Source organism: Calliphora vicina, chromosome 4 (assembly GCF_958450345.1).
Source record: "Calliphora vicina chromosome 4, idCalVici1.1, whole genome shotgun sequence".
NCBI lineage: Eukaryota > Metazoa > Arthropoda > Insecta > Diptera > Calliphoridae > Calliphora > Calliphora vicina.
In genome coordinates, this window is record NC_088783.1 from 55259819 (window position 1) to 55275678 (window position 15860).

Consider the following 15860-nt stretch of genomic DNA (forward strand, 5'->3'; position numbering starts at 1 on the left):
TCGCTCCATAAAATATTTCTCCATTTTTTTTCGCCTTCACACCCGGACCATTGTAAGTGCTCTTTAGCAAATTCTAATCTTGTCTTGATATTTTTTTGGCGCATTAGTGGCACTTTTCTGGCAATTCTTCCCGGCAATTTAGCTTGTAAAAGACGACGACGAACTGTTTGTGGACTGATTTCGTTACATAGCTCCGCAGAAATAGCTTTCGATGATATGAAAGGGTCTTTTTTAACCATAAGGACGATCCGCCTATCTGTTTCTGGACTGGTTTTCTTTGGTCTACCGCGAGTTTCTCTTTTTTGTTTTTTAGATAAAGCATTTTGGACAAAATGTAAAGATCTTCCTATGCTCTTTGCTATTTCCCGTAATGATTTTCCTTGATTTCTCATCGTTTGAACAATTTTTTTCTCATCTTCGGTACAATGATGATTTCGTCCCATTTTCTTCAAAAGAGTCCTATTTTTTATAAAATTGTTGCTAAAATTTAAATTATACTTACTGTTTCACGTAAATAGGAACAAAAAATTGCACAAAAAAAAATTGTATATAAACAAATTACAAATTACTGATGTGTATCTATTTTTATGAGCAAATAATTTTTTGTAATTCAAATAAATTCGTTTTTAAAAATCAACATGAAAGCAAATAGTTGCCAGATTTTTGACTGACATGACATTGCCAGATAGAAATTTTAATAATATGATGTATTCTTAACGCTTGCGAGGAAATTTTCAATGTTACCGCCATTTAAATTTTTTCCAATTAGGTGTATCTATTATTTTGAGCAGATGTGTATATACCCTTCTCACGAAGGTGAAGGGTATAAAAAAGTGCCGCTGAAGTACACCGATTGCTCACCGAAGCTTATGATGAATGTGTTTCATCGCCCAGGCCACACAAAAAAGTTTGAAGACCAAAAATTGGAAGCACTGCTCCTTGAAGATTGTTGTCAAACTCAACAAGATCTGGCAAATCATTGGGAGTTACTCAATCAGCAATTTCAAAACGTATTCAAGCAGCACCATACAAATTGATGCTGAGAGACCTTGAAAGACGATCTTCTATGTCTGAAATGCTGAATCATTACTTGCGATGAAAAATGGATAACGATAACATTACTTAAAAAAAAATCGTATGTGAAGCCCGGCAACCAGACGATTGCTCTATATTTGTTGGGACCAAATGGGTGCTATATATTATGAGCTACTGAAATCTGTCCAGACCATCACAGGGAACCTGTACCCAACGCAACTGATTCGAGCATTGGCCGAAAAATTACCAGAATATGCGGCCAGACATGAAACCTTAATATTCCATCATGACAACGCTAGTCAACACCTGTTAAAAACTATTTAGAAAGAAGAGGTTGGGAAGTTTTGCCTCACTCGCCTACTATTTGTTTCGATCGATGCAGAAAGCTCTCTCTGGGGGTTCGGTTCACTTAAGAACAAACTATCCAAAATTGGCTTGGCCTCAAAAGATGAGCAGTTCTTTTGGCTCGGAATCCATATGTTGCCAGAAAGATGGGAAACAGTGATAGATAGCTATGGCATTTATAAAAGCTAAAAATTTGAAAAAAAAACCCTAAAAATAACTAATACTAATAATGCGAAACTTATTTATGGGGGCTAGGTGAACTAATGGATTCTGAGTCGATCGGTATACTTTAAGGTGGGTGTTAGACTAATATTTATGGGCGTTGCAAACAAATTGAGGAATTCCTGGTTTATATCTTTGCAATTTGTTTGTCGTTCTTCTCGATTTCAAATAGCAACCGAAACTGGACTATACCCGATGTATTAACCATGTTTGTAAGTTATTTGGGCTCTTCGGAAAGTTGATTTCAACAGATAGACGAACGGGACCGCAAATGAAAAATGTGGAAATTACAATGGGAATGATAAACTTATATATAACCTTAACACTCATGGTTAAGAATATAATAATGTAAACAAAAACTTACCCTCTTTTTGCCTTTAGTATTTGTAGACGGTTGCCATTCATCCATCTGTAAGTATTCCTCCATGGTGGGTTTACGTTTCGAGGACAGTTTACTAGTGCCATCCAAGCGGGCTAAATTAAAATAAGTTCCACATTAATAAAAATCTTTTAAAACAATACATATTTGTATATCAAATGTTAACTTACCCAAATTCTGGGTAGTGGTATCAGTTTCCCATTTGCTTTTTAAGAATCCACACTGTTATAAAAATTGTTAAAAATATTAAATATTTTAAAGGATTTCTTTTTCTTTTTTCTTTCTATTACATTAAGAAACATACAACCTAAACCAACACAAAATAATTTTAAAAAAACACCACAATTTAAGTGGTTAATAAATAACAAAAAAGCATAATTTTAGTTAAAAGTAAAAAAAAACACCAGACATTCCCCTATATTTTATAAAGCAGATACATATTTGCAAAAGTTAAGTTGGGATTTCAAAATTAATATTTTATCCAGTAGAATAAATACTATGCAGTTTTTAAATATTAAGACTTCCTTAAGCATTTCATTGTTTATAAAAAATTATTCACTTACATTAGCAGTGGAATCATTACTATCATCCTCATCATTGTCATCGACATTATCAGGATCATTATTATCAATATTCTCTTCCGTTTGCTGTTGATCATTAGACTCGGCCATCATATTACTATCAGCAGCATTTTCACTAACTGTATTAGTGTCCTGTAAAGAGATTATAGTCCAAAACATGTTTAAAATTTATTGGTGATTTAAATATCTACTGCGCGAAAATAAATACCTTATTTTCGTTGATTTCTTATAGAGATTCTTATAAAATATACTTAAAATTTAATGGAAATCTTATTGTAATAGTTTTTATCATCACATTTTCATTTTTGTTTACAAAGTGAGTGGTTTGTTTTCAATTCATCTGAGTTTCTCTTAAAGTACTAATTTATAATTAAATATAAACAAAATTTATAACAAATATGTGTATGGCAGACATTATCGCTTGGTTTTATATGTTACATTTTCCCCCTCATACTTGATATGAAAGGGTGGGTGTGGGTCATGTTTGAGCATATTACTCAAGTTGGTTTAAATTTTTTACATTCATTTTACTAGACAGTTACCTAATATGGCCTTATCAAAGCCAAGTTACTCGACCAATTGACTTTATATTAAGATCATACATTATTAGTCAGTTTGCATAGGTGTTTAATTGAAAGCGGTCAACACATATGAATGATGAATTATAAATAAATGTAAATTTAAATATATTTCTTTAACAAATCTATGCCAGTAAGAGAATATTTCAAATTGAAACATATTGCATGCATAGGGCGTATTAAGATTTGATCAAAAATGTACATTTTGCATATTATTTCTGTAAAATTACTTATTTTATTTATTTGTATCAATCTTATTTCATTATTATTTCGTTTGGTTTGGTACTTAATAATAAAAGACAATACATCAATCAGTCAAGTGGGTAACATTTGTTTGTTATTCAGAATGATTTAAATGAGAGCTTAGGTCAACTATGCATGTAATCTCATTGCATTTTGGTAATACAGATACTAGATATTCAAAGAATTCAGTTTTTCAGGTCAGTTTTATATGTTTTTATTTTCAATATTTTGCTACTCCGTTTGTGTAGCATCTTCAACAAAATTTTTTAAAATAAAAATTAGGCTTTTTCTTCTCAAACCTAAAAGCTAGTCACGTTACAAATTTTATTTGCAAAACGCATTAAAATTAGTTTTTAATATTGTTATATGTTAATCAGGGACCGTAAATAGCGGTTATCCAGAAAATTTGAAATCAAAAAATCTCTATGTTAGAGTTATTTACCAATAGATTCGTATTGAGGTGCTCTTTCAGAATCTATAGTGATATTAAAAAAAATGATCCCAACTCCATATTTAACTGTTATTTTTCAACACTTAAAACAGGAGTTATAAATAGCCGTCATAAAAAAAACTCATTTGAGGACTTTTATTTTTTCCGTCAGAAAAATAACTCATTTGAGGACTTTTATTTTTTCCGTCAGAAAAAAAACTCATTTAAGGACTTTTATTTTTTCCGTCAGAAAAAAAAACTCATTTGAGGACTTTTATTTTTTCCGTCATTAAATAAAACTTATTTGAGGAGTTTTATTTTTCCCGTCAGAAAATAAAACTCTTTTCGTTTATTTCCTTTTTTCAGTATCTTTCTTTATTGAGTCTATCTGATATAATGTTTGTAGTAATTTATTTGTTTAAGAAAAAAAAAACAACAATTTGATAATAGGAATCAAAAAATAACAAATTAAAATCCCACTTGATTTTATTTTAATGAAAAATTATTCAATTGCAATGCAAGGGGCTTTACAAATTGTAATGATCTAACCAGTGGCAAGCTTTAGGTGTCAATTTACGTAAAATGAGTTTTATTTTCTAACGGAAAAAATAAAGCTCTTCAAATGACTTTTATTTTATGACGGAAAAAATAAAAGTCCTCAAATGAGTTTTTTCTGACGGGCAAAATAAAACTCCTCAAATGATTTTTTTTATGACGGCTATTTAAAACTCTTATTTTAAGAGTTTCATGCAAACTCTTATTTTTACGTTGAAAAATAACTGTTTTAGATGGATTTTTATTTTTAAAGTCACAAAATAACTGCTATAAAATAACTTTTTTAATATCACTTATAGCCGCTACGGTCCCTGATTTTAATTTCTTTAATGTTTTGGTCAAAAGGGATACCATGATGGCTGAGGAGGCGGTCGATCACTTTTCTGGTTTTTCCCTTGCAAAATGTAAGATGGTTGTACAGTAGAGACTATAAGAGACTACACAGAACAAGTGGACTAATAAATTCACCTTTGTTATCGCGAGGTCGACTTGGCTCGTATACGGTGCCAGCTGGATGAATCTACTTTTAAAATTCGTCGTGAGCAAATAACACTAATTATTTCCTTTATTACAGGACACTGCATAATTGGAATACACGCTTGCAGATTGGGTCTACGGTATAACGATTACTGTAGAAGCTGTCGAAACGAAGAACAGGAGGAGACTGTGTCTAACATATTTTGCCAATGCCCGGCTGTGACAAATTTGAGGAAACGTATCCTTTGAAACCCATTCCTATCGTGAGCTACCAAAGATGAATCTATGACGCATCCACTCCTTCATCAGAGAATCTGGTTGGTTGACCATGGGAACAACGACCTTGGTTATCAAAATGGGATCAGTTTTGAATGGACCCTTCAGGTTAGTATACTTCAGATTGTTTATGTGGAGGTAATTGCTGTAGTCATTAGAACTGTCACTCTTGATATTGTCAGTACTTATTTCTATCCCATGCTTAGTTTCGACATACAGATCTCATCCATCGGCTTTGATATTTGGTTAAGGATCATTGATTTTGATCATTTGGGTAGTTGTCTATGGTTTTTTCTTTACATTTTAATGCATTGCTGGTTATTCGTGTCAATTATTTTACCTTCTTTGTAATTGATGGTGTGTGGGCATTGATTTGGAAAAGGAGGTAGATGTTGCTTCTTTTTTTAGACTTGATGTACTTGATATAGTTATTGTTATGCGGCTTGCTTCTAATATTAGTTTTTGAGTACTGGCCTGTTCATTCGATATTTTATAACTAGATATACTATCTTTATGACTTGATTTTGCCTTGCAGGACAGTTCTTTCTATTATTATGCACTGTGAATGGGATTGACTTAATTATTTAATAGTCACTTTTTGACTCTTTGATTAAAAGAGCGTCAACTCAAAATTTTAAAATGTTCAGTAGAAGCAAAAAACTATTTAATTTTCAATACATTACAATGAAACAACTGTACGGATACAACTGTATTTTTTGGCGAAAGAGTACAGAAAATGATAGCAGATTTTTACAGTGGGTAGATAAGACCACTGCACATCGATTTCTTGCAAAAAGTGAAAATTGAAAAATTTTGAGTTGACGCTTTTTAGAGGAACCAATGCGATATGTATACTACAACTTGTTTTGATTGTTTCTGTTATATGCTTATCTGAAACATTATTTTTGTAACACTGGTGGAATTTTTTTTTTTTTTTTTTGATCAAGTTTAGACGATAAGACTTTACGTACGACTTATGGAACAGTAACACTACTAAAATGTCAATGTTAAATGGTTCATTATATATTACGTTTAGACTATCCCATTTGTGCTCTTCTACACATTCTATCTTGTCACTATTTCTTTAAACTAATGCGTCTAGCATTCTATGGGATGTAACGGATACTATTAAGGGTATAATGTATTGATTTTCTGGGTCTTTATCGTATTGTTTGGTTTAGGTTACATTGGGTGGAGACTTTCTTTCTTGGTGTTGACTTATTATTACTGCATGATTTTAGGGGCCGATTAAATAGAGGACTGGCTATACTAGTTAACTGTTCAAGCATAACTACTTACTATTAAACCCTGTGCAATGTAAGATTGTGATATTTTTGACTAATACTTAGCTTGAAAATGGGTGACTTAGAACTCTTGGTATTATTTTGGATGAAAAATTGAGATTAAATAATAACGTCAATTAAGTTATTTCCAATTGTTATGGGAACGCAACCTCATTACGAAATGTTTAATTTTCCATGACTCAGGCGCAGATATATCTGAATTTCACCGATGGAATGGGTTATGTTTGGCTTTAAAAATCGCTATGAACACAAGAAGTTTGTAGTTATCGACCTATAACACTCGCCGTCGTTCTCAAAGAAATCCTAAAATCCATACAAACAATGATGTTTTTGGGATGAACGGGCACTCTTGGATCGAATGTGGATTGATGTCGTTTTCGCTGAAGATGATTGTTTTATGAAACCTAGGATCTGTTTTCAACTGCTCCAGGGTCTGTTCGGCGAATACTCGTCGTTATCGATGGTCGTTTAACTTCAGCTCTTGAGTCAATTCAATTTTGTACGGGTAATGGCCCAAATTACGACGCAAAATTTACCAAGTAGTGGTCTGCGAAAGGCATCTTGCATTTCGTTGTTGTAGCAGCAGTGTTTTTTTGCTGAGTGAACTCGGGTCATTTCGGTGCGTAGAACCGGCTATCGTGGGAATGTATTTCGTCGTTGCAGCGTGAACAATTTTACAATATTTAATCTGGGGGTTCTGCAATATCAAGGCCAAGAAATTGTGCTACTTCTGCTGGATGAGTCTATAAATCTACTGGATGTAGTTGGCTGGCTGGACAGTTGAAAATGTGGAGGTTATCATGTGGACCCTGACCACATGCTGGGCATAAGTTGAGGACGGCACGGTCTATGCGGGACCAGAAGGCATTAGTTGTGCCAGAACGACTCTTGTTTTCCGCGGCAGAATCTTCACGGAGTCTGCTATCGGTGGTGGGCGACCGCCAAGTACGACATTCATACGGTATCCTGCTACCGCGGAATTGATGGCGTCTCTATGAATGTCGTTCAAAGCTGTCATATACGTGCTGCGATCCAATGGATCCTGCACATATCTCTGTATGCTCTCCTCGTATTTTCTAAGGTCCTGTCTGACATGCCTCGGGGGAGACTCCAACTGTGTGATGTTGAAGTTTCGATAACTCCTCCGGTGACATCGTTTCGTCGTCGTACGGGTTGGTTCATTGTGGATTCAAATTTATCCGTCACACTGCGAATTGTCCTCTCGGTAGGACGATTACGGCGACCGTAAAATTGACGAAGCTCACGGAACATTGCCCGAATATAACACCCATTTTGATAAAACAATTTTATCATTTGCTCGTGGTGTTGAACGCTATATCCGCCCATGATGATTTGGCAAAACGAACTGAACAAATGACAGCCAATTCGGCAATATGGCAATATGGCCGCTATCAACTCTCAAAGTTCGAAAGTCACAAGCGTAAATTTTCAGATTTTCTTATTTCGGATGTTTTCGATACATATATTTTTGCGACTTTATCAGTTTGTTCTATATTTCTATATATTGACTTCTTCATCGATAACATTTGATTCTATGATGACAAGAGTTTATCGCTTCAGTGTTTCCTCCATTTTTGGCATTCTTTTACAATTTCTAACAAGCCATCAACATATTTTCAATAATCTTGGGCTTCTGATTTGTGTTACACACAATGTGTATGCAATTTCCATTGTATTATGTTTATTTAATTATTAAAATGTTTATGGAATTGAGGTATCTTTAATTTTATTTAGATAATACATAAATAATATTAGATTATGAGACAATTTAAGCTTAATGTTAATTGAAAAAGCTCTAGTAAAAACAAATATTTATCATCGCAAAAATATTTGATTTGCGAACAACAAACTTTACAGGAGAAGCTTTTTTCATTCAATTTAAACATATGGGCAATGTGCATTTAACCAATGTTTTCCTGATAATTGAGCAAAAGTCCAGTTATAAAGTTCAGCCGCTGTTGTAACAATTCCACTCTTTCCGAGAGTACTTTCCTGAGGAAAAACTTTCGGTTGATAAAACTGTTACTGAGTGGACAATATTTGGCCGAGTATAATTTGGGTCGTTCCGGTGCAAAAGATCCAATTATCGAGGGAACAAGTTTGTTTTGGAAAGTTATATTTTCCCATGTTTAAAGCTGTTGAATTTATACCTGATTCTACATATTTTGAAACATTTCTCTTGTCTTCCTTTATGGGTTTCAGAATGTATTATATGATTTTTAAGACCTGGATTATTTGCTAAATTTAATAAAAATTACTTCCAACAAAACCTTTAAACATTAATTTTATTGACTTTTTCAAATAATGTTTAAAACTAAATCAAATTTCACACATAACCAAAAGCCGAAATTTTCTAAATACTCATTTCATTTTGATTTGAATAGGTTTTACCTAGTATTATTTTTAATAATTTTAAATTTTTAATAGACATTAAATATAAATATTTATGTACATGTTGGTAAAGTATTATAGGTCAGACATGTGTATGTTTTCAGGCCATATGTATAAATTTCATAAGATGACCATCATACACAAAATGAGCTTCAAATCAAGATATTTATAGGGGTCATAACAATAAAACCATTTTTGAATAAACGTCTTTCATTAAGAATACATTTTAACATTTACAGACTTTGTAAATTATATAAATATAAATGTGGGGGACAAAAAAAAAATCATAAAATTGATTTTTGAAAGATTTTTCAGTGATAAATAAAATTTCATTGCAAGAAAATTGCTTAACATTAAATTACAATTTAAACTAAATATTATAAATGTATTGTATGTAGTAGGTATATCATAGTTTTCTCAAAAGAAAATTAACTAAAAATTGCAAGTTTTGTTTATAAATGTTCAATTAAAATTAAAAAAAGACATGCTATGCTGTAAGGAAAAATTGTTTAGCAATTAATAATTCATATTTACCACAGCCATATCTTCAGCATCTTCCATTTCCACAATATTCTGCAGTAAACTAGAAATATCTAATTTAATATAATGACACGGTGTGGTTTTCCAAGTATCAATGATTTTCTTTATATCATTCTCGCTGCGTTCATGAGTATTTTGATTTAGACAAGTCTCCAAGTCACAAAATAGATCTATTATATAGGGCTAAATATTTGGAAGCAAAAAAAGAAATGTTATGCGAACAAAGGATGATTTAAAATATGTATAGAAAACATGTTTATATGTTTGTATGATGTGACGAGTGTTCATGTTAACCAGTTATTAAGAAACTTACCACATAACCCGAATCTTTTGAATGACAATAAAATTCATTCAATGAACGTAAAGAATTATTATTACAATCGATAACAATGAAATCATAGAAATTATCGGCAATAGTTTTTTTGAATGATTTTATTAAATATTCCATATATTTTTCCTCCATGTCTCTGTCATACTCATACAGTATTTCCTTTTTCGGTATCTATATCAAAAACAAAAAGGGGGCAATGAAAAGAAAAGAAACAAAGATTTGCTTTGTAATTTAATTGCTTAAAGAAGAGGAAAATTATTAAGTTGCTTACTTTCTTGCCAGTTTTGGGACACTTTTCTTCATAATCATTTTCGATTATGAAATAATCATCAATACTTAAGATACGTGGATTATTACCACCCATTTCCTTTTCTTTTTCTTTAATCAACTTGGCAACATGAGATTTACCACTGCCCGGAGGACCCCTTAAAATCACGCAAATTTTTTTGGGTCTGGTCTGTCGTCCCGGTTTCATGAGAATCTCATCAATTGATATGGTATTGTTGTTCTCCTCTGTGGGTATGGTCATTTGAACATGAGCCGATGAAATTTTCGGTAGGTTTTCATTAGCTTCGGCTGTGGAGGGAAATATAGAAGAGTTAGAGGGGCTTTCCGAAGCAAACGTTGTGATAGTTCCGCTTGTATTGATCATTGGCGGTGGAGGAGGTGGTGGTGACTCTGGTTCATCGGGCATACTTGGGGTAAAATATTAAAAATATTAATATGATATTTATGCAATAATAACGAGACTAATTGTTGATTAATTGTTTTTAAAGGAAACAAATGTTTTTCAAAACAACTTAGGAATAGCTTCTTTACCACAATTAATTATCAATTAGTTTGAAAATATACAAAAATGTTTCCAGTACTTACTCTTCGCAATCTGAAATTTCTTCAAGTTCAGCCTGTTGATTATTGGCAGCAGCAGTTTTATTTTGTTCTTGTAAATCCTTTAATAACAAAAACAAAACATATAATTAACACCATTTTCATTTTCAAATTCACCCTATTTTCTTTCACTTGTTTACCTTTTGTTCATTTCTGGTGTTTTGAGCGGGATTTTGAGCCATTAGCAATTGCTTTTGTTGTTGCTGCTGATTTGGATTTAGATTTGCATTTGGATTCTGTTTCTGATTTTGATTTTGTTGCTGTCGATTGTTTTTATTATTTTTTCTCTTATTACGCATTTGTGTAGCATTTAAACGTTGCTGTTGTTGTTGCTGCTGTTGCCATGGCTTTTGCTGTGGATTCCTGGCCTTTGAGGCATGATCGTAATTAATTATTTTCAAGGGTTTAAACTCATTGCTATCATCGTTCATCACCGGTTTATGGCCATAATCAATAACTTTTGGCATTATTGTTGTTGTGGGTGGTGTGGCATTACTATTAGAATAGTCAATGACTTGTACGGGGCGATAGTAATCATCATAATCGAGATTAACACGATCATCAGGGCTGTTGTAATTGTAATTTGCACAGTGTAATCATAAAAAAGTTTTCGATTTCTTTTCTTTTTTTTCTTAACTTTTTTTAAACTTTCATTGGTGAAAATATTAAAAAACACACAAAAAACTTTAATAATAATAATTTTCATAAACAAATAATGCGTTAGCTTAAAATTTGCTCTTAACGCTTGGTAGCTTTTTACCATAATGGTTTTTCAGTTTGAATTTGTTCTAACGTTTGATCTAGATTAGACATACTTAATTATTTGGGCCAGTGGGGGGTCTCTTTTTTTGATGTCAATACATTGAAGGACATCTTATAAAATTAAAATATAAATAATTATCCTATTGTTTAAATCAATTATTTCTATATTTTTAACTTAATGTGGTCATATATATATATGGAATCAAAGTGGGGTCAGAGGTCAAATCGTATGTTTCGCTTTAAGCATGATGTACAAATTTTTACTTTTATTTCGAGATAGATTTGCAACAATTCTTATGCAAATATTTCTATATTCTTAACTTAATATGGTCATATGATGAGATAAATGCACAAATTATTATTATTGTTTTGGCATACATATTCTATATCATCATTTTAAGTTTTTTTAATTATTCAGGCATATCACAGATTCTGCAGGAATGTGATTGTTTGGTACACACCACGAATTCATAAGGTGGGAAGCGTCTAATTATTATTTTTATTTGTTTTGTACAAATAGTGAACATATTCCAAACTTTGTGTTTGTAAAAAATAAATAATTTTTAATTCATTTTGAATAACACTTGCAGACAAATTGCACTCCGCCAGAGCAGCAATACTTTCATAGTTATTTTTAATACATTTAAATGAATTTCATATACTATGTAAATAAGTTCTTGCACTTTATCAAAATCTATAATCTATGTTTATTCTGTATAAAAGGCCGACTTCATAAACGCAGTAATGCAAAGCAATTACTAGGCAAAGCAATACTTTGTGACATTCATGAATGCATAAATGTTTTGTAAAGAATCATAAATAAAAACAGTTCCCAAATTTGGCAGATGCTGTGCATGGACAAGCATTGCCATACAATAATGAACTTGCGACATTGCCAAAACAAAATCTATTGCGTTTATGAACACTATGCATTGCAGTGTTGCTTTGCAAAATGCGTTTATGAAGTCAGCCAAAGTTTCGCTTTCGGTATTCGGCAAATTTTGTCCGAATACTAATTTGTTGGTTAATTAAAGACATCATTTTTGACATTGATTCTAAATTTTACAATGAAATTAGAGTTGTATTTCTTTAGATTTTAACTTTTGTATGAAATAAAACTCTGTGACATATCTGATTAACTGTTCATTAGTATTTACAACATAACTACACCATTTTCAATTAAATTTCAGAATATTCCAATTATATTTCAGAAGTTTCCATTTGTATTTCATAATTTTCTAATTGTAGTTCAGAATTTTTAATTTATACTTAAAAATTTTCTAACAGTATTTCAGAATTTTCCAATTGTTTTTCAGAAATTTCCATTTGTATTTCAAAATTTTCTATTTGTATTTTAGAAATTTCCATTGGTATTATAGCTATTAGAATTTTTTTTATTTATTATTTTTAATATCCAGCCTATTGGCCATAATCGGTCATAAATTTCTACTTAATATTTTTTACAAAAAATTTAATTTAAAAATGAAAAAACAAAAATTTAATTTAATAAAAATATAAATTATGAGTATAAATAATACTTAACCCTCTAACTGGTAAGACCGCCTTTAGGCGGGGTATGTTAAATGTATGTAATGCTGCTTTATTTGTTTATTTTCCCCGTTATAACGGTAAATATGTGTAAAGAGACAAACAATTTACTTATTGTGATAGACATGAACGTGCACTTGTCTTTTGTTTTTTTTTTAATCCAACGATTTTTCTTTTTTTTTTCAAACAATAACCTGGTATATTTGTTTCGCTCAAAATAAAATTGGCCGATTAGAGGGTTAACTTAATTTTCTGAAATACAAATGTAAAATTCTGAAATATAATTGCAATATTGTGAAATCCAATTACAATTTTCTTAAATATGATTAAAAACTTCTGAAATACAATTGGAAATGGTGTAGATATGAAAGATTCGACTTGAAAATCTATGCAGGCAGAAATTATGACTGTAAATGCAACAAGTAAGAGTGCTTAATTCGGATCTGGATTTAATATGTATATATTATATATTTGACAGACATAAGGTCAGAGTTCGTAATATTCTTAACTTAACTATCTAAATATAAGAATCCGGAATATGAATCTCTTAAAATCAATTTTATATATGATTTCAGTTTAAAAGAAACATCAGATTATTGTTGTTAGTGTGTTTGTTGAGGTATAGTATTTTTTAGAAATACAATCACCTCTATCGCGAATTAATATTTCACATGAAATATGTTCCTTTTTCCCATTTTACGTTCATCAACATTGTTCACGTGAAAAATTCCCCATGTTGTGAAATTTTTAGATGGAATTTTGTAAACAATAAGCAGCTGTTTCGAACAAAATTAACTATTGTGAATGAAAGTTCATTCTTCGAGGGAAATGGATATTTCATGGGAACATAATTTCACATGTTATTGCCGATAGGGGTGAATACTTTGTTTTCACAATAATGTAGTTAACATAATTTTTGGGAGAGTCAATATTTTGTAGTTATAATATTCTAGTGGTGAAGAAAGAATATTTCCAAGAGTCATAATTTCTGAATTTTTTTACTAATTTGTAAGTGGTCCAATTTTTATATTAACGTATTGGCATGGACATTTGGGTACTTATTCTTATATAATTTCGAAAAATAGATATTTGTAAAAAACTTTTTTAAAAATATTTAAATAATTTTATTTCATAATGTATTCACCCTTATTTTTATGTATTCACCCTATATATTATCGTTAAAGTCTACTATGGACGATACCTTATACAATTTGACTTAAAACATATTTATTCTGACATTTTTATTTATTTATTCTGAATTAGGTTCAGCTTTGGAAGGCTCCGCACTATCTATGTTTAGTAGTGAGATCCATGTAGCTATAACACTATAAAAATGTTACAACAAATGATGTATAAATTAAATATCAATCACTTCATGCCGTTAAGAAGACCTCTTTTGTTTATACATATAAAACCATTTTTCAAAAACATTCAAACTATTTTTATGTGAATTATATTTCTCACTTTATGCAAAAAATACAGTTTTGACTAAAATGACTTTCAATGTACTTGTGAAATTATCTTTCCACAATACAAACTTCAGCTTGAAATGGATATTATTATACATATAGGAAATATGTAATAATTTGAGATCCATGCCCAATTCAGTACATGGTTAAAACATTGATCAGTCAAGTTCTTAACTCCAATGAAAACCTTTAATTGGAAATAACTGCAAAAACCCTCCGTACTGGAAACACTTATATAAATTCCTAAAACCTGAGATAATTTTGACCTTTTCGATAAAGAATTGCAAACATTTTAACCCAATAATGCGCCTTAAATAAAATTTTAAGTAGTTTTATAAATGTCGGAATAAAAAGATCTATAAAAATTGGAGAAATAGGTTTAATATGTTCTAATAAAATTTAAAGTTCGGTAGGCCATAAAATAGACAAATTTCGGATCATTCAGCCTTATCATGTAAGGCGTAGGCGTTTTACGACAACGACAGTTTCGTACTAGATTAATGAAACGGGTTGAATAATTTCTTTAATTTAGTATGAAACTGTCGTTGTCGTAAAACGACAACGCCTTACATGATAAGGCTGATTATCTTCAGCCTCAATGATTCCAAAGCGAAATGACAGAAGACTATTATAAATCAAACTCCTGAAGGAATTTGTGAAGTCAGTTCGTATTACATTTGTATGGCCTCTAGAAATTGGTATATTTTCTGCATTTTTGATATAAGATATCAATCATCCTTACTACGAGTGTCGTTGTGGTTTTATTAAATTGGCATTGCGATTGTCGAAAACGAAAAATGTATAGTACCAAATTAAAACGACTAAACGACATTTGTAATAAAGCTGGGGTCGAATTACCGTATTTTATTATAATTTCGATATTGAAATCATTTTTCGATACGATAGCTCATTTGATCACGAATGCGGTAATTCGGCCCTGATTTGATTATCTTTAATAAAATGTGTAACATTAAATTAAACATTAAAAATGATTAAAATGATTTAAGCTCGACTAATTCCTTTCTTTTGTAGAAATAAATTTAAAAATTTCAATATAAAATTTGGATTTTAAGAAAAATAAATTGGGACAATTATTTAAATAATTCCAATAATTTAAATAAGCCAAATAAAAGAGCCATACAAATTTAATTTAAACCTATTTTGCAAAACCCATTAGGGATTTCAATTGTTGCTGAATTGACAGCCCTTTGCTGAGAGAACTCGGGTAATTCGGGTGCGTAGAAGCGGTTGTCCTGGAAATGGGTTTGGATTGTTAGCTGGTCTACTTTCCTTGCGTGTTGGAATGATTGAATGACTGTAATTGCTAATAGCAGTACAATACATCACAGTATTTTGTTTGAACGACAAAATAATTTCGATTTGAAATTATAGTTAGGCCCCATGATACAACAACATAAGGTACACTCAGTAAAAAATAAATTCTCAATTATACATTTCTTGTAACGTCAAACAAAAGAAAATATG

The 15860-nt window shown here is 31.1% G+C and overlaps 1 protein-coding gene across 1 annotated transcript in view; it reads right to left on the reverse strand.

Annotated features, from left to right (window-relative positions):
* Positions 1 to 15860, reverse strand: part of ZAP3 — a 33765-nt gene that overhangs the window by 6739 nt on the left and 11166 nt on the right. The window contains exons 3-10 of the mRNA XM_065510101.1: positions 10737 to 11163; positions 10582 to 10658; positions 9980 to 10403; positions 9691 to 9879; positions 9372 to 9560; positions 2545 to 2694; positions 2152 to 2203; positions 1967 to 2076 (exon numbers count right to left, since the gene is read on the reverse strand). Of these exons, the coding sequence (XP_065366173.1) occupies positions 1967 to 2076; positions 2152 to 2203; positions 2545 to 2694; positions 9372 to 9560; positions 9691 to 9879; positions 9980 to 10403; positions 10582 to 10658; positions 10737 to 11163 (1618 nt within the window). The remainder of the gene's footprint in view (positions 1 to 1966; positions 2077 to 2151; positions 2204 to 2544; positions 2695 to 9371; positions 9561 to 9690; positions 9880 to 9979; positions 10404 to 10581; positions 10659 to 10736; positions 11164 to 15860) is intronic.